General features: G+C 42.3%; 1 protein-coding gene across 3 annotated transcripts in view; it reads right to left on the reverse strand.

Moving 5' to 3' along the window:
- Positions 1-5,673: 5,673 nt before the first annotated feature.
- Positions 5,674-20,227, reverse strand: part of TMEM178A (transmembrane protein 178A) — a 56,922-nt gene continuing 42,368 nt past the window's right edge. For all 3 annotated transcript variants that reach the window (XM_065929396.1, XM_065929394.1, XM_065929395.1), the window contains exons 2-4: positions 20,099-20,212; positions 16,895-17,032; positions 5,674-6,646 (exon numbers count right to left, since the gene is read on the reverse strand). In XM_065929396.1, coding sequence (XP_065785468.1) covers positions 6,405-6,646; positions 16,895-17,000 — 348 coding nt within the window. In that variant the 5' untranslated portion in view covers positions 17,001-17,032; positions 20,099-20,212 and the 3' untranslated portion in view covers positions 5,674-6,404. The remainder of the gene's footprint in view (positions 6,647-16,894; positions 17,033-20,098; positions 20,213-20,227) is intronic.

Consider the following 20,227-nt stretch of genomic DNA (forward strand, 5'->3'; position numbering starts at 1 on the left):
CAACTGAACAACCAAAAATTACTTAGTTGTCATCCTTGATCATGTCCCCTCTTTTCCCCCTCTCCATCTACCTTACCAGTGTGCCTTGGCAATTCCACCTATAAAGTATATCTCCCCACTTCTATCTTCCTCGTCATATTCGTACCCACCATCACATCTCCAGGGCTCCAGCAACAACCCCTCTTCTCAACGGGCTTCTCTACTCAAGTCTTGCCTCCTTCCAATCCATTCTCCATCCAGCAACAACACTGACATTGTAAAACAGAAATCAAATCCCACTGTTGTCCTTCATTAAAGACTTTCATTGCTTTTCAAAGCCAGAATAAAACCTAGTCTCCTTATGGTGACCAGGAAGGCCCTGCCCATCTTGGAAGTCTCGCCTACACCACTGCCCCTTGCTCTCACTCTTCCAGTCAATGGTCCTCCCTCATTTCTTGTCTGCAGACAGACCCTGACAAAAGTCCATGTGCAGCCCAAGGCCTGGCACATAGCAGTCAATATTCTACAGTACAGTACATGCTGACAGAGGAAAAAATAGGAAATAAGACAGAAAAGTATTTTATTTTATAGCCAACCAATTTGTTTTCCTCTTACAGATGCTATAAGAAGACATATTCTATTAGGTTTTAGAACAATTAGAAATCTTGCTTTTGAAGGATGGCAAAATATAGGTTGTATATAAAGAGGAAATATACTGGATAGCCACGTTCCCAGTACTCAGTGGGGTGACCTGAGCATCTTCAGGCATTTGTGGTTGTCCTACAGCAAGGAGAACTTCCGGTCAAATGACAGGGCCCCAGGGAAATTCAAATAATGCAATTTAAAAGGGTTCTTGGTCCATATAGCTATTTACATTCAAAGGAAATCATTTTTGAAGCATTCCTTTCAGAATTCCAATTAGAGATTTGAAACGTATCAGCACATAAATGGAAAACTTTAAAATGAGGTGTAGAACCATACTGAAGTTACTAATGTAGTACTGTTTGAACCATCAAATAAATGTCCCATGGTACTTAGTTCATAACACATTTCAAGTTACATCTGGGCTAGTTTAGGTTAATAGTCCTTTTAATTATTCTAATGAGACTTCCTTGCTTGCCAAGCTATATTCTCATTCCATTTAGCCTGTTATACTACTATTTATTTTTTATGGGTTCCCTAAAATTGGTGCTAACAGAGTCAATTCTGTCCAGGGAAGAGGAGAGTTTGTTTTTATGACTGAACGCATACATTTATTCCACAAAGGTTTATAAGCACCTGTTGAGTTCCAGAGCTAAACACTGGAGACAAAACTCAAACAAGACACAGTTTACACCTTGCAAGAGTCTATCATCCAGTTAGGCTGGGAAGTCTTCAAGAGGCAAACTCATCCCCCCCCCCCCCAAAAAAAAAAATATTAATAATGTACTTTTCATGTTACTGAGGATAGATTCAAATAAGAATGATATGAAGTGAAGTACATAGCCAATGAAAACATAATTCAAAAGAAACTTACTTAATAACTGGATTGAATTACTTTAATCCTGGATTTATGGAATCATGTGGGGCCTGAAGGGACTTCCTAGGTGGTGCTAGTGGTAAAGAATCCACCAGCCAATGCAGGAGATCCAAGAGATGCAGGCTTGATTCCTGGGTAGGGAGGATCCCCTGGAGGAGAAAATGGCAACCCACTCCAGTATTCTCATCTAGAGAATCCCATGGACAGAGGAATGTGGCAAGTTACAGTATTTAGTGTTGAAGTTACAGTATACAGTATAAGAGTTGTGTATGACTGAAGTGATTTAGCATGAATATGGGGCTTGAAAGGGTAACAGATTTTTTTGTTTGTACTTTAGTGCATTTTACTAGAAAAAGCTTCACAGGGGCAATAATTTTGGTCTGTTTTGCTTCATTGGTGCTCCCCAAGTACCTAGAAAACCACTTAGAATTCAACAAATCTTTGAAGTATACCAGGACTCTTGCTTATTAAGGGTCCATGGTGCTTCAAAGAAGGAGGGGATAGGGTTTCCTCTGAGTGGGCAGCAATGTTCTAACATTGCAAATAAACCAAAACTGATACTGATAAAAGGAGGGGCCCATGGGGCCTATGGTTATCTCATCAAGGCTTTGGGTAGAGCTCTCTTTTTTGGTAAATGTTATCTATATATGGCAGATGGACTTGAATCTTAGTCTACAATCTCGGGTGTTCTGTAAATTTATTTACTTCTTATTCAAAGCCTTCCTTGCAGGTTTAGGGGGTATTTGCCCTCAGTCATTACTGGGGACACACACAAACTGTACCAACATCCCCAGACCTTCCAAGGGTCAGACTGGCCACCACGGAGAAGTCCATTATTCCAAGGATTGGTCCCCCCAGTCCATTGATTCTGTTGCTCTGAAACCATGGTTGGGGCATGAGAGCCATTGTACTAAGAGCCCCAATATTTCTGGACACCCACACAGCCATCCTTCCCAAGGTCCTGATAACCTCAAGAAATCCATGTGCTTCTGCTTAGTCACTCAGTTGTGTCCGACTCTTTGTGACCCTCTGGACTATATTCCGCCAGGTTCCTCCATCTGTGGGAATTTTCAGGCAAGAATACTTGAGCGGGTTGCCATTTCCTCCTCCAGGGTATCTTCCCGACCCCGGGATCAAACCTGGTCTTCTGTACTGCAGGTGGTTTCTTTCACCGAGCCATTGGTGAAATCCTTCCAAGAAATGCACAGAACCAGCTAATCACAGGCCTGCCACCCTTTCCTCTCTCCAGTCTCCGGGATGCCCTTGAGCACTTCTCACCCACAAAGTCAGTCCTCTGGCCTGTCCTCCCTTCTGGACTTCTGCATCCCCTCTTCAAGGAGATCAGCTACCTCTGCTTTCTGGTCTGCAAAAACACCCAAGGCAAAGAAAAAAAAAAAAAAAAAAAAAATATATATATATATATATATATACACACAAATGTAGCCTAGCTACAGGCATGCAACTCCAAGTGGGAGAGAGAGAACATGAGAACAACAAATTATCTCAATTAATTCTTCTGCCCATGCAGTGCTGTGTGGCCATTTCAATCACTCCTCATTTGCAAGACAATTAAGAAAACACCTCTATGAGAAGCCTAAGGACTGGAAGCCAAATGCCCGTCTTTGGCAACATTTACTCACACTCTGAGACAGTAAATAGAAAGCAAGAAACCTTGCTCTGAGCTCACTTTGGCTGAAAGGCAGGGAAGCTCTGTTCTTGCCAACACACGTTTGAATCCTAAGTGTACTCCCCTGGCTTCTGGGCAAATCTTTCTAGTATGTGAACCCTTCAACCTTCTGTCACTCTGAGGCTCTCTTCCACTCACACCTCAAGCCCCTGGGAAGCTTCTCAGAAACTTCAAAAATCACTTACTCACACGCTGCTCTGGTGGTTGGAATATAAATGCTCAAGAGTCCTGACATCTTCTATGGAGCTCTTTAAAGAAAACTTCAAAGAAACAGCTCTCCGGCTTTGAAAATTTCCCACATAAGTAATAAATGAAAATAATTGTCCCTTTCTATACATCTCTGATCTCATCCAGAGGGATGGGTTTATTAAATAGGCCTAAGAGATTGTCGGGGAATATAGCCACGGGCCTCAGCAAGATCTTATGAGGTCACCGGGATCATCTAATCTCTTCTGAGAGGCTCACATGACAATATGTGGACACCATCACTTGGAAATCAAGTTTGATGTTTGGGCAGGGGTAAGTAGATTATCACTGTCCTTTTACAATCACCAAATCAGGTTTTATCATGAAGAGAGAAAAATTTTTTATAAAATTAAAATCTGAAACACTTCTATACTTCTGGTATAACATCTTTTCTCTTTTATAGACCATCTTTCTCACATGTTGTGTGTAGAATACCAGATAATGCCATAGTTAAAAGGAAAGGCATAGAAGTTGCTAGTAAACCCACCCTTCCATTTAGGGCTTCCCAGGTGGTACAGTGGTAAAGAACCCGCCTACCAATGCAAAAGACACAGGAGATGCAGGTTCAATCCCTAGTTTGGGATGATCCCCAGGGGGAGGAAATGGCGACCTGCTCCAGCACTCTTGTTGGGAAAAACGCATGGACAGAGGAGCCTGGCGGGCTATAGTCCATGGTGTCATAGAGTCGGACACGGCTTAGGAACTGAACATACACACTCTTCCTTCCAAAAGATAAGGAAACGCCATGGAAGACTTTTAATTTTGTCCTATACCCACACATTAAAAAAAAAAAAAAAAATGAAGCAAATGCTCTGAGTCTGCCCTTCAGCTTCATTATCAGTAAAATGGAATAAAAATACCTACCTGGATGATCAGGCCACTCAAGATAGTTCTTCTCTTGCTCTCAGCACATCCTCTGCTTGACCCATCCCTGCTTTACCTACACCCTGCTGCTGCTGCTGCCAAGTCACTTCAGTCGTGTCTGACTCTGTGCGACCCCATAGACGGCAGCCCACCAGGCTCCCCCGTCCCTGGGATTCTCCAGGCAAGGATACTGGAGTGGGGTGGCATTTCCTTCTCCAATGCATGAAAGTGAAAAGTGAAAGTGAAGTCGCTCAGTCGTGTCCGACTCTTAGCGACCCCATGGACTGCAGCCTACCAGGCTCCTCCGTCCATGGGATTTTCCAGGCGAGAGTACTGGGGTGGGCGCCATTGCCTTCTCTGTACCTACACCCTACTCAAGGGAATATGCTTGCCCCCTGCCCCTTAGGCCAGAATGGCTCTGCCTGCTAGTTTATTAAAGGGAAACAAACACCCTCATGACAGTTGTTAATCTGCGGGGCGGGGGCTATGGGGGAACGTGTCTCAGCTTCTTGTTTCCCTGGTAACTAATGAGCCAACCCGACATCAATTCCCTTAGAAATGGTAGCCTCCTTCTCCCCCAGGTAGCGAAGACCACTGCCACAGCCTGCCTGCCATCTACTGAGGGGTATTGCTCTAGGACCTTTTCGCTTCAAGTGTGTAAGATTTCACGTCCAATAAACTGTTGATGTCTCTCTGTCACTGTCTCTGGGCTCTTTCTTCCGTCTTGAGGTTGGTCATCCACAAGGCTTGTAGGGTGCTGCCTAACACTACCTGATAGAACTTTTGAGAGGATTTGAATGAAATTATACCTGGAAAAAACATAGTCCAGTTATTGGCACACAGTACGTGCTAAATAAATGTTAGCTATTAAGGAGATAACCACAGCTCTGACCCAGTACAGTGACTCTCTATCACAGCTGCACTCATACCTGAGGTGTTTCTTTTCCAAAAATATTCAAGCTGAGGCCCAGCTGCAGACATTCTATGGTAATTGGTCTGAGACAGGACCCAGTTTAGGTACAAGTGAAGATGATTAAGAAGCCATCTAATGTGCAGCCAAGGTTGAAACCCATTGGCTTAGGAGGCCCAAGGATAAGGCCAGAAACTGTAAATTCTTATCACTGGCTAAATACCAGGCAGACGCAAAGAGAGAGGAAGAGGGGGAGAAGAAAACTCAAAATACTTCAGTAAGGTTTTAAAAGCAGCTTGAAAAATGATATCTTTTATAAATAGCATGTGTGTGCGAGCCACAAAGGATAAATAAAAATGACCAACCTCATTGAAATGAAACAAGCCTGTTAAAAACAAGAGTTCTCACCTGTCCAAATGGCTAGGGAGACCTACTGCCACGGCTGAAAGACAGAAAAACACACCCAGATTAACAAGGAGGCAGTCATTTAATGCAGAGATCTGGTTAACAGAAAGGGACAGGTTGAACAACAGATAGGACTTCAAACAATACTGCATAGTATTACAGGGTAACTCTTCCACGGTCGGTCTGTTTCTCTTATGATTTTGATTCCAGTACAAAGATGGAGAAGAGACTTCAATTAAAAATAAATAAGGCAACAGAAGAATCTTCCTGTGACAAGAAACATCAACGAATAATGCACAAATATTTGGAGCTGACACAACAAGACACCATTAGGACAAGTTCTGAAGGTGCGGCATTAAAATTTAAGAAGCATGGTACAACAACAAGAAAATTATACTCGCTTTGTTATGAATCCTTTTGCAAATAGAAATGACTCTCGGGTAATTGTTATATACAAACTTTCTGAAATAAGTGGCAATCGTACAAATTTTTCCATTGCAGTTTCCTCTCTTTCTAAACTGAGAAATGTTCCATGGCACTGTTCCCTACTCCTCACAGTCAAAGCATAAATAGTCATTAAAGCACTTGAATCCACAGTAGTCTTGTCCTTAGAAAAGTATGGAGGTTTTGCATGATTTGATATCAGTCATCCACAAGGGGCTGGCAGGCAACAGACTGGAATGTCAAAGACGGTGTTTGTGCTTGGGATCCTGACTCAAACTCCGCTCCGTCCCCTTCAAGAGTCGTCCGCACCGTGGACGGGGCCACCAAGGAGTGAACTTGAGTGTGGACAGTCATACCGTGGAGTCCCTGCCAGACTTTAGATGTGCAATCTTGGTCCGGCTGATAAATGGGTAAGCAATGCAGAGACCTCCAGCTGCCACAATAAAGCCTAAACTGCACCAGGCACAAAAGATAGACCAGCTGTAGCCATGTTCCACATCATCAGGCAGGCTATAAATTAGCTTCGGGAGCCGGTTCAAATCATAGGAGATGCTGGCAGCGTAAGTGCAGAGGGAAATGGTGCAAAATATTCCTATAAATAATACAAAGAGAGCAGAGTGATCTGTTACAGTTTTGCCGGCTACAGGCAAATGCCAGACAGGCCTTTGTGAACATCAGATCAACAGATGAGATGATGAGTCCAAATTAATAAAAGAGCCACAATTCTTTCACTTGAATTACTTCATTCAACAAACATTGGCAAAACCTTTATGTGCCAGACTGTATGCTAGGTTCTGGAGACACAGGAGTGAAAAAGACAGATAGGGGAAAATTCTGGTAACTTGAAATATTCAGAATTATCTAAATTAAACAGTATGTATATATGATTTTTTTTACTCTTAAAAACTTAGAAATTTTGATTATTTTTAAGGAAAAAATCTTCTATAATCACTCAACCCTAATACAAACAATTTTAATTTCCTTTGTATTATTTTTATTTATTTTATTTTTGGCTTCACTGGATTTTCTTTGCTGTGTGAAAGCTTTCTCTCATTGCAGTAAGCAAGGGCTACTCCCTAGTTGTGGTGCTTGGGCTCTAGGGTGCCAGATTGGTAGATGTGGTGCTCGGGTTTACTGGCTCCAAGGAATGTGGGATCTTCCTGGACTAGGGATTGAACCTGTGTCCCCTGCATTGGCAGGCAGATTCTTAACCACTGGACCATCAAGAAAGTCCCAAGTCTCATTTCCCTTTGTTCTGTACCTAAGTTGATGCATTTTTAGAGAGCTGCAATCATACCAAGTCTTTCTTTTTCAATTAACATTATCCTTGAAATTTATCCGGTTGTCTGTGAATAATATCTTAAATTAATTTTTACAAGTTTCTTTTAAGGCACAGAGTTTGGCATATTCTAGGGCATCAAATATCTTTTCTTTTTTTTTAATGAATGGATAAAAAAATTTTAAATAATGTAAATTAAATCCAAGAAGCTGGAGTCGATGTAAAATAGCTGACATCATATATAGGAGATCTATAATTCAACCACTCAGAATGCAGATAATTTGGGTGGCCTAAGGAAAATGAACAATTTAACTTCTTCATGTCAACATGCTATATACAATTGTCCTTTCAGAACACTAAAATCAGCATTCTGATAAAAATGCTGCAAAAGCCCAAAAGACAGGATTCTTAGTACTCAAGGATGTAGATGCTTCTATTTCACCACAGTGGACCCCCAAGGACGCTCCTTTTCGGTAGGCGTGGGATTGCAACAAGGCAGTTGTTGAGCTGAAGGTGGGTAATAAATACAAAAACCCTGTCAAGTATCAGAATGTTTCGTTCTGTTCTGAGTCCTACACATCTCTTTTTAGTATTTTGGTTTATCCCCGTGTACAAAGGAGGTTATATCCATTTGCTGGAAAATTGCTTTGGTAACCTTAGGGATCTCTGCAGCATCTCCGTAGGATTCGGAGACAGGTTTGGAACTGTAAAGAGAGGGTGAGAGCTAACAGATCCCCACATCCCTTTTTAATAGAGCTTTGGGGATCAGAAACACCAGAAGAAAACAAACTCAGAACAGGCACCAACTGGGAGGAAATAAAGATCACCTTAATGCCTCCTTTTTCCCCCGAAATGACATTTTTAAGTGCTAGAATGTGCCTGCACTTAAATCGCATAAGGACACATTGCCTGAATCCTTTTCCAAATGTACATTTAGAAATGTTCTAAATTAAAAGGACACTTGATCTGAGGTGATTTGATATCTCCTACTCTTGGTATAATTCTATTTTTAGACTCTAAAGCGATTATGTTTTATAAAATCTTGTTTTCTGACTTCTTGCTCCAAATTATTATGGTAAACACATTGCTTTTTGAGTTCACTAAAGAAAGATCATGATGGAAATAAGTCTTTCATAAAGGATTGGTCCAATTAAAAACAGAATACTACTCTGCTTTTTTCAAACCATATAAAGAGCAAATGTTCTTGCATCTACATGAATGTTTTCACTGGCAGCAAAACAAAGACAATGTTTTATATGTAACAAGGTCCGTCTAATGAGTGCTGGTAATAGGACAATAGGCAGAAGAATTTGATCTCTAGAGTATCAACAGGTAAAATATTAAAAATAGAACAGTAACCTTCTCACAGGAGAACAAACTCTAATCTGCATTTATCTGTCTGCACACAGCTGAGTGCTTGAAAGTGAAGCTTCTTACGAGTAACATATGTTTAATGACCTCAGAAAGTATGAGTTCAAACTAAGACTCTTAAGCATCCTTTGATGTCCAAATGCACTGGGCTGGGATGAAGGTAATATGTATTCTGGTCCCCAGCTCTACTACTAATCACTGTGTGACCTTGAAATTACCTAACCTCTCTGAGTTTCATCTAGGAAAAAAAATGGGGGCTTGGTTTCTGAAGTCCCTCGCTGTGTCAATTTTCAGGGACTCTATTATTCCACAATATAGCATAGAGCCAGGCCATTTCCCAAAATTTCCTAGTGAATCTCGTACTCAATATTATACAGCTAAATAAAAAATTGAATGAGTCATGAATTTTTCTTTTTGCACATACTCTTTTTGATTTTACACTAAACTTCGATTTTATTAGCATCTCTCCCCTGCCATCACCCAAAACTGCTTCGAGTGAAATGAACTTTTTTCCCCTGGGTTTCTCCTTATTTTATTGTATAAACAATGATCATACAACAATTAGAAATAATACACATAATACAACATAGTGATGGTTTTCACCATGCATTGACATGAATCAGCCACGGGTGTACATGTGTCCCCCACCCACCGTCCTGAAGCCCCCTCCCACCTCCCTCCTCATCCCATCCCTCTGGGTTATCCCAGTGCACCAGCTTTAAGAGCCCTGCTTCATGCATCAAAACTTGGGCTGGTCATCTATTGAGTGAAATGAATTTTAGCATAACAACACCAGCTCATACTGAATGGAAAAAGATTACAACCTGAGGGTTTAAACTCTCTCTGCCCTGAGTGTCATGCCCAGGGGACTTTGTTTGTGCTTACCTCATGGACACTGTGAATGATATCACTAATACAAGGTTTTGTTTTGTTTTGTTTTCACCAAGTTGCCAGAGAGCTGAAACTCCCCTAAAAGGTACATTTGTACCCACGCCCCACACCCAGGAGCAAAAACTGGCAAATTCATGGCATGCTTTTTGGCTACTGACCTTACCCTTGGATCCATCTTGCCTCGCAGACTTGATTGCTCCTTTGTCTTATATGTATTCCTTATTTTTATTTATCTTATCTTGAAATATACACATTTCTGTGCCACTTAAGTTCTTTCTGGAATAGGGCATCACCAAACCTTGATGAAAACCTGCTTTATTTCCTTCTGTCTTTACTCTCTCAGCTGAGATGGGGTAGAGGAGATTCCATGAGCCCATAAATATGCCTGGTGTCTGCTCCTCCCCCTCCCCACAACTGTCCCCAGAGGCTGCTCTACTGGGGACATTTTTTTCTCCCTCCAAGATGCTCTTGAAGTGGTTCTGAGTGACAGAAAAGTAAAGACAAGCCAAAGAGCATACCTAGGAATTTCCCCTTTCTGGACCCTCACAGCTCTAAGGAAGTTTGCACATACATAGCCGCCATAGCTCTTCTTCATGGGCTGGGCAGTATTATACATCTTAAGAAGAGCTCTTAAGAAGAGGAAAGAAAAACCCTTCTAACTTCAAAGATGTTAAGGTAAAGTGTTTAGAGGATGAAAACATCTTGGGTGTAGCTAGATTAGTAGTCTTGGTCAGTTTTGACCCTGCTGAATTCTATTTTAGTTCCCTACACATGTCTTGTCGTCTTCATGTGTGTTAGTTGCCTGGGCTGCCTTAAGAAAGCAGCAGCAGACTGGATGGCTAAAACAACAGAAATTTACTTTATCACAGTTCTGGAGGCTAAAAGTCTGAGATCAAGGTCCTAGAAGGGTGAGTTTCTTGCAAGGCCTCTCTCCTTGGCTTAAAGCTGGGGGTCTTCTCCCTGTGCCTTCACATATCCTTCCCCAGGTAACTATTTGTGTCCAAATTCCTTCCTTTTATAAGGACACCATTCACTTTGGATTAGGGTCCACCCTAATGACCTCATTTAGATTTAATTACCTCTTTAAAGACCTTGCCTCTAAATACACTCAGACTCTGAGGTTCTAGGGGTTAGAACTTCAACATATGAATGGGAGGGGGGCCACATAATCTAGCCAATAACATGGTGTGCATGTGTTCAATGTATGAAGTACATTTCTATCCCTTTTAGAGGCCTAAGCAAAACTTTACTATTTTAAGAGTTATTTACTCAGTTTGATCCCTGGGTTGGGAAGATCCGCTGGAGAAGGGAAAGGCTACCCATTCCAGTATTCTGGCCTGGAGAATTGCATGGACTGTATAGTCCATGGTGCCTCAAAGAGTCAGACAGGATTGAGCGACTTTCACTTTTCTTCTCTTTCACTCAGTTGCTCAAGAGTTATTTATAAGTGGAATTCCCTGGAGGTCCAGTGGTTAGGACTCTGCACTCCCACTGCCAAGGACACAGATCGTGTGGTGTAGCCCAAAAATAAAAAAGAATTATTTGTAAGCCCCTCCTAGGTTCCAGACCCAGTTCTGATTATCATCAGAGGTAGCTGAGTTGAATGGGTTCTTGATGGTCACAGCCATCATTTTCTTGACACTGACACGATCATGAACCCCAAATGTTCTTTCCATTCATTTCCAAGCACGCATCTCAGGGAAAAGGAGTAGAGACCCCTCCCTACCCCAGACTTCCTGTTAGTTTCACATGGGGCCTAATAGCACTGAGGACATGGGAGTCAGCAAAACCTGCTGAACAGAACTGAGTTCTGCAATGCAGTGAGTTCGACACACCTAAGAACCAATCCATCCCAAACTGCCCTCTGTAAGATTTACCTTGGAGAAGGAAATGGCAACCCACTCCAGTATTCTTGCCTGGAAAAATCACATGGACAGAGCAGCCTAGCGGGTCACAGTCCATGGGGTCACAAAGAGTTGGACATGACTGAAGCGACTTTTAGCATGTGAGATTTATCTAGATAGCAAGTTATTTCAGATAATTTTGCTTTTTTGTCAGTAGCAACTTAGTTAATGCAAGATATGGGATGAGGACATGGAAAGATAAGGTACCAGCCTTGCATTTCAAAGTTCTAAATCAAATGATCCTTCTTAAAAATCCACGAGGAGAGAGGTCACCTCTCCTCCCTCTTCTCTTAGACGTTTCCTTCCTTTTCCCCTCTCTCCTGACCAACAGGAGCTCCCTGGGGCAACCACCACTGATTCTCTTCAGCCCAGCTGGTGCTGCCAAGGGAAAGGAGTTTATAAGTCCCAAGCCTCTGTCCTGGCTATTGCTGGTAGCATCCTCAAAAGGGTGAATAATTACTGGTTCTGAAGAGCCCTGTAAGCAGTTACTTTTCTTATAAAATATTAAAAGGTTTTCTGCCAAAATTTTTAATTAGAAGATATGGTGATATCACAGAATTACAAGACTGGAAGGGATAGTTTCGGATTGGGAAAGAAGTGAATGTATGCTGCATCACAGATCATCAACCTAATTTCCTTCCCTAAACGCTTCCCAGTGCCCCTGGCCAGCCAGTACAGTGTAATTCGGGTAACTGGGCCCACTCTTCTGACCATCCTCCTTTGATGTGCTTGAAAGGCAGTAGAAAGTGGAAGTTGCTGCATCCTGGTTAGCCTGTTTGATAAATAACATAGCTGCAACACCCAAAGGCATAAACATTGATTTTTTTTTTTTTTTTTCACTCCTTCAAAAGATGGCCTGCCCATCATTCTGGTCTCTGCAATTCCACACACACACACACAAAATGCCTCACGCTACTTTCACACAGATTACTCAAAGAGCCATTGCTAAGTTGCCCTAACTAAATGACTGGGCAGGACTAAGAGAGACAGATGACACGTCTTGAAAAAATCAAATACATGGTCCACAGTCTGAAACTACTAAACCCAGAAAGCGTCCAATCTTCTTCTGAGAGATTGCAGCAATGTCATTGACCAGCAAATCTTGGTCTGATGTGACACATGGCTATTGATAGTCCTTATTGATCCTGCCTGGTGTGAATATTCATATGTTTGGCTGCAGAAATGTTAATGTATTTGATTTTAGACCCTGCCTAGGGTGTTAGATAATACAGAATACATGCGCTATATTACCTTTCTAAAAATATAAAAAAAAAATATTTTTTAAATCCTGAATTCCAAAGTGCACCTGGCCCCAAGAGTTTCAGATATAGCATTAAGAACCTATAGTTTTAGGTAGTAATCAATGGATACCCTAGATAAGTCAATATACCTACAGAGGAGGCCTTTTTTTTAAAAAAAAAAAAAAAAAATTGAATGTATTGAAGCAAAACAATGGGTTTCCTAATGTGGGTGTTACCCATCCCGGAGCTTGGCTGGGGTGGCCTGGACTGTTTCTTCTTTCTCTGCTGTCCCAAAAGCCCTGTATTGTTAGCAGTGGTCACTCCTGGCACAGCCTATGAAGGGGAATGGAGGCCCCAAAATATTTGCATTGAATAAATATACTTTTGAAGATATTTATATGTCTAACAAATGATAATCATCATTCTATCACAATGGTGATATAATGAAAGCATCATTTGAAGCTGATGCACATACTCACTAGCAGTGCCCGAAGACAGTGCTGTCTGGTCAAGGGCAGCCCCTCACCCTGGATCATTAGTCTCATTTCCTTAGTCCTCTGCATATGCCTCGGTGACAGGGTGTGTAACCTCAGAGGACGTGAAGTCAGAAGGCTCTATCTGGGGCCCTGTGCCCCTGGCCCAGCTGGAGGACTGCTTGAGAGCCCCCAGGGAATTAGGATAAGCAGTGGCAGTTACAGCCCTGCTGTTCCACATGTGGGTAATCAAGAGCTGTCTGTATGCAATACGGCAGAAGGAGAGATTGTTTCCAAGTTTCCATTTTAACATCTCAAACTGTCACATCACTGATGATCTTCACTGAAGGTTTGACTAATAAATTCAGGTAGAGTGAAGATGCCAGCGCCTTAGAAGAGGCTAAGATTAGCAACAGAAATCGGTGGGAGTGACGCTGACTAGGACTGCCGAAGACATTTCTGCTTAATTAAAATCAATTCTTTTAACCCTTATTTGCTCTCATCTCCTGCAGCTACATGCAAAGGTCCTATAGCTAATTTATCTCATGCAGTGGATTAACACAGCTATCTCAGTGTTTACAAGGAAATGGAAAGGTATTATTTGTAGTGGCAAAAAGGAAACAAACCTCCCTAAATCCCATAGTACAGCACAGCAAATCCCCTCCATGGAAGAAAATGCAGCTATTAAAATGGATTAAAAACAGAACACAAAACAATATAGGGACATCGGGAATGGATTTGGTATAATGTTCAATAGAAGCCTAGAAAACAAAATACTTCCCAAATGATGAAGGTTGCAAACATTTTTCTTCTTTTTTTCTTTAAACTTTTTCTTCTGAAATAACTGTAGAGACTCAAATGCAGTTGAAAGAAGTAACATGGTGAGCAGGATGAGTGGGGGATGAGTGGGAGGGAGGCTCAAGAAACAGGAGATATATGTACACTTACAACTGATCCATGTTGTAGAGCAGAAACTAATACAACATTGTAATTATAACCCAATTTAAAAATAACATATATGTAGGCATGATCCTACACACCCTTCACTCGATTTCCCCAACAGGAATGTCTTATATGACCCTAGTATAACAGCACAACCAGGAAACTGACAAAGACACAGTCCATCCGCCTGATTCAGATTTCACCATTTTTATACACACTCCCTTGTGTGTGCGCACACTTCGCTCCATGGAATGTCACCATGTGTGCAGATTATGTGACCACTTTCATGGTCCAGATACAGGGCATTTCCATCATGAGAATGCCCTGAATTATCTACCCTTTTAGAGCCACAGCCACTTCTCTCCCCTTTGTTTTCTTTTGTTTTAATGAGACAAAGATGTGGGCAAGACTTCTTTAGGATAAGGAAAATATTTTAACGACCTAATTTTTTAGATGGTGACATTTGTAAGTGGATTTCCCCTTTAGTCCACTTTAGTCCAAAAAAAAAAAAAAATGTCGTTTGGGCAATCAAAATCAAAACCAAAAAGGCCAAACAATGTTATGTGGTGTCTGTCTATCCTCCGGGACTGGTCATCAAACTTCAAGTTTACAAGTTTGGGATTTTGGAGAGGGGTTGCAGTGGGGTTTTGCTATTGTGGCTATTGTTCTGCTTGTTCTTTCTTGTTTAACAATTGCACAGGGACTTTGTAAATAATAAATCCTGCTGAGCCCTGAGTCAGTCTGGCCCAAAGGTACACACTCAGTTTAGGGTTGAGCAGAGGCAGGTGGGGCTGGCTCAAGAAACTCGGTTCCTAACTCTGCTCTGAGCCAACCCAAGACTGAACTCCCACCTCCTCTCATATAAAACTAAACAAGCCCCTCCTCCTCCCAAGAAATGCTTACTGAGGCTGGCTTTTATGGTCCTATGATTTATTTTAATGCCAACAATTGTTTTATATCTAACAGCATCCTAAATTATTCATGCATTACCCACATTAAAAGTGTCCTTTAAAAACTAGTACTACTGAGGCTTTTGTCTGACCCTCAGCTCCTTTCATTTTCCTAAGGATACAACGTGGGGCCTTTTCAGGGCTGGGGATAGTGAATCTGTATTTTGATGTCTATGAGGTCGAGAGTTAGAAAAAGGAGGGCTCAGCTAATAAAGGAAGGGAAGAAAGGGGGGAAGATTTTTAGCCTCCCAGGGCTACAATCCTTCAGTCTCTGTGTAATCCCCCAAATTTGGAAAAGCTGATGTTCTGCTAAGAATTTTTCAGGACCCAGGTGACTTCTAAATGCTCTAAATGCTAAATGTTCACAGTGATCATCCAGATTCTAGCTCACTGCCAGTTACAGCCCCATATCATTGGGTAGAAAACACACCCACAGAACTTAGAAAGAAGAGCCTCTGTGGCAGAACTGGGTTAGGCAGGCTGACTGGCTGACCATCTACCTGTCAGTCATGAAAGACAGAGACAGTGCCAACCACAGAGGGGTGCTGCCTCCAGCTAACACCGGCCTGAGTAAGTGATCCTGACGGTGAGAAGTGTCAGAAGACCCAGTCATGCTCACTTGAGTAACAGGACTACAGAGAAGCAAAAATAACCTTATTCAGAGTGCCAGCAATCTAGAGTAACAGCACCCTGATGCTAAGCGTACTCGGGTGAGACTGCTAACTTGGCACGCACTAATCACTATCACACTCCTGTCCTGAGAAGAAACAGGAGGAAAGGTTTTTTCCCCAAAGCCACGTTCAGTCAATTTCAGCCTTGAGCTCAGCTCTTTTGGCTCCTTCTTAGACAACAATGTCCTTCACCTGCTAATCGGTAAGACTAGCTGTGTCTCCACACACTCCCCACCCAACCTCCTGCTTTAAAATAAAGTGACTGCTTGGTTTAAAACCTTCTGGTGAATTCCATCACTCTTGGATTAAAATCCAAGCCACTGCCTGCTTCTCTGCCTCACAGGATGCTGTCCCTTCCCTCCTTGCTCTCCGGCCACACTGGTCTCTCTGTAGCTCAAAACACAAGCATCAACCCACCCCTCCTTGGGGCTTGGCATTGGGCCTTCCTCTGCCTGCAGCACACTCCCCATTTAGAATAGGGTCCCCTTTGCCATCTTGGTTCTCCTTCTCACAGCTTTTATGACTGTCACAAATGATCATTTGTGTCTCCCCACAACAGAAATGGAGAAGGATTTTATCTGCCTTAATCTCTGTGTGTCTTTAGTATGTAAAGCTGTGCCTGGCCCATAAGAAGTCCTCAAAAAATATCTGTAGAATAAAATGAATGAATGTTTTTTGTGCGTAAAAAATGACACCAGTGACTCCATCACTAAGGATGGACTGAGCTGACTTGCCCAGAGGCGTGGACTGTGCTGAGCTATCATCCTCTGCTGGAGGGTTCCTGAGAACCAATGGTTCACTTTTGCTAAGAGTCCATGTCAGAGCTAGGGGGACAAGATGAAAGAATGGGACAGAAAAATCAGATCTGCCTCAGACAGAGACTAAACCCAAGACATCTCCATCTAATCTTGTAATGGACCACAATAGAGAAATCAGGCCTGTGTTTTTAACATGGCTGTTTTCTTTTAATTCTGTATTGCCCACCAAAGCCAAAGAACCTTTTGGTTGCTTTCCTCACAAGTGAAAATAAAATTAACAGAGAGATAACAAAGTGAAGCTACATGCTGCAGAATAGCCTTCACTTTTTCTGGGAAAGGTGTCAGAGGGGCTCCACCTACCTGTCATGAGGAAAAGAAGTCCAGCCACGTGCTGGGTCAGGCTTTCCTCCCAGAAGAAGCTGACCGTGGCCACAATGCAGCCACAGAGCAGGACAGCCACAGCCATGCCCAGGAAGCCAGCAGTGATTCTTCTTAAATCTAATCTCAAATACAAACATTCAAAATGACAAGAAGGAGAGTTATTGAAAATGAGAGAATGAAGAGCTCTGTATACATTGTGAAAATTAATAAGTTGCATGGATAGGCATAGCGTCTACAGGGCCAAGGTGATTTAGGAAATAAACTTCCCAAGTATTTAGTAAGAGGACAGATGGGGTATAACCAATTGAGGTATCAGCATCTGCCTTCTCTAAATCCATGGAAAAGTCCATACCAAATAGAACTCAGACCAGAGGACACCAGGCAAGCAAGAGTTATAGATAACGAGTTACTTAACAAACTAAGAGTTTGTTTGCAAACAAACAAGGTTGTACTGAACAAACTGAAGAAGGTTTGCAAAGGATCTTTATTATCCTGCAAAGAGGAACAGAAACCTGGGTCACCACCAACTGCAGTGACTGTAATTAATTTGACTTTGGGGGAAAAGTCTAAAAAGTCAGCTACAGTGAAACATGGTTTTACCTGCGCAGCAAGGATGCCAATTATTTTATTTTTCAGCTATATTTCCTCCTGCCTATTTTCAAAAAGGATTTGAGAAAGTGAAAGCAGTTGTACCTAAAATGGGACCCAAGATGCACATATAAGACATCTGCCCATAAAGGCCCTCTCCCCTTAAACACAGGTCCTACAACCCAAGCATCCAAGTACTCAGGTTAAGGAAGAGCTGTTTTCATGGCCAACCCCACTGTATATGCAACTGCCAAGTTTGGTCTATCACAAAACCAGCACGGTTGTGATCACTGGGCCAGGAGCCCAACGCCTCCCCACCTTCTGCGCCATAACCAAGAGATTGACTGACTTCATGTACTTGGGTACACTGGGCTTCCCTGGTGGTTCAGATGGTAAAGAATCTGCCTACAATACAGGAGAGCCAGGTTCAACCCCTGTGTCAGGAAGATGCTCTGGGGAAGGGAATAGTAACCTGTTCCACTATTCTTGCCTACAGAATTCCATGGACGGTGAAGCTTGGTGGGCTACAGTCCATGTGGTTGCAAAGAGTCAGACATGACTGAGCAATGAACACTTTGAAAACTCTGATTGCCCACCCTCCTGTTATTTTCTTTTTCTATTTTCCTCTCTCCTTTTTTTAATTTGAATGAAGATAATTTTAAAAATTGTGGCTAAATTTCTCTGACCCCTCTTAAAGCAATAGATCCCAAACATAAGGCTGACCCTGAGACCAGTCAACAGTCCTGGGCAAGGTAGAGCATGCACACCTATGCGCATACAGAGCCCAGACAATAGGCACGCCCTGCTGCATGAATGCGGGCTGCTCTGCAAAGGTGCCCAGGCTGATACCACCTCCCTGTGTGTTCCTGTGGCTCCTGGGCAACGCAGGGTAGTGTATACAGGGTGGATTACGGTAGCTTCCAGTCTTGGCCTTGTCACACATGGTTCATCCCTTTCTTTCAAAAGAATTTCTTATTTCCAGCTTAGAGCATCTATATTGAATCAGGGCATTGCAGCCTAGAAGGGAAAGTGTATATACATCACAGAGCTAGGGGTCACAGACACAGTTCATTTAAAGGGGCTGTTTAATATTACAGTGTAAGTCATTTTGAGACATTCAATGTCATCATAGCTCAGCCACCATAATCTCACAACCTCCTAAATTCCCTGTGATTCAAGTTTTATTTTCTATGGCCATGAAAACGTACACACACAAGATTCAGATATAATCCACATGGGATTTGCATTAGTACCAGACATGTTAAGCTTATCTGCTAAACATGGTACAGATCACCAAGTGTGACTGTCCTGGAAAGAGCCATGCCTGAGACCGCTGAAAGCATCTTTCCATGAGAACCTCAAAGAAGATTAGGAGGACAATGCTCAACATGGTCTTGCTGGGCAGTGACAGGGTACAAACTCTTAGAGCAAAGAGACAAGGTTCTTTTTCAGGACCCTGTAATGATCTTTTCTCACCTAAAACCAATGACTCTGTGGCTTTCTGGATAGATGATTAAGGCAAAGAACCCCAAACATGCTCAAAAGTAATTATAAGAACACGGAGATAAGGCTCTAACTAAGGTCTGTTGAGAAATGACCATTAAGATCAGCCAGCCAAAAATAATTTTTAGGAATTTTCAGGTTTATTAAGAAATAAACCACATTTAAGCCAAGGACTTTCCAAGTTCTAAATGTGCCAATCACAATATTTATAATATTATACCACTGCTGTGGGCAGAATCTTAAGAGCTTCCATTTATGTGTTTGAGATTCAAAATAGAGCCTTTGCCCTGCAGAGAGATTTTACTTTGCAAAATGAAACTCTGCCTTTGTAGTGACTTTGGTCACCAAACAAGATCACTGAAGTCCTTGCACTGATTGCACTGGAAATGACAATGTCAACCTCTGAGTGGGGTAAACACTAAAAAGAATTAGGCCTAGCTGTTTTTGTTTTTGTTTTGCTTTTCTGGGTTATCTATCCCTAGGCAACGTGAATCAATAGTTTTCAGGTAAATATCAGTTTTCTTTGGTGTCACATTGCACAATCCTTTCTAGACTTTCACATTTTCCTAACAGTAACAAAAGAGTTCCTGCCATCAAGATGTGGAGGTAACAGATATCTTCTGAGAAAATTATAACATACACTCATAAAGATATTTGAACAGACACACCAAGGTCTGAGATAGAAACGGTAACTAAAATGAATATTGGATAAACAAAACAAAAATAAGAGCACCTAAGGTATAATCTCCTGGGCTCACTGAGACAGTTGCCAGATCAGGGCCTTGTACCCCATGACTTGCTAAAGGAAACACCCAGGATGTGGCTTGTATGCAGATGCCACCAGGACAGACAAGCTCGCTGCACTGTCTCCCAGAGCCCCACGCCTGGCTCTCACACGTCCGACCTGCAAACAAGCTGTGACCTCGGTACGGTGGGATGACCCTCTGGGTCTCTGCCCAAGTCAGGTGGGGTCCAGAGGCCCACGCAGGATCAGCACAGCATCTTTCAGTCCAGATCTGAAAGGGCTGGTGGGAATGCTTTTTGTTCAGAAAGACACCGCTTCCTCTCTGACCCTTTCCCGGAAATACTCACGAAGCAGGTGCCATTCATCTTGCTGGATTGTCTTGGTCAAATTGAAAGGGATGTTTCGTAAGCGGATTGGCTGAGAAAAGTGGTACTTGATAGCTGTACATCGCTGTGCAATACCTTGAAGGAAATAAG

This window comes from Muntiacus reevesi, chromosome 3 (assembly GCF_963930625.1).
Source record: "Muntiacus reevesi chromosome 3, mMunRee1.1, whole genome shotgun sequence".
Taxonomy (NCBI): domain Eukaryota; kingdom Metazoa; phylum Chordata; class Mammalia; order Artiodactyla; family Cervidae; genus Muntiacus; species Muntiacus reevesi.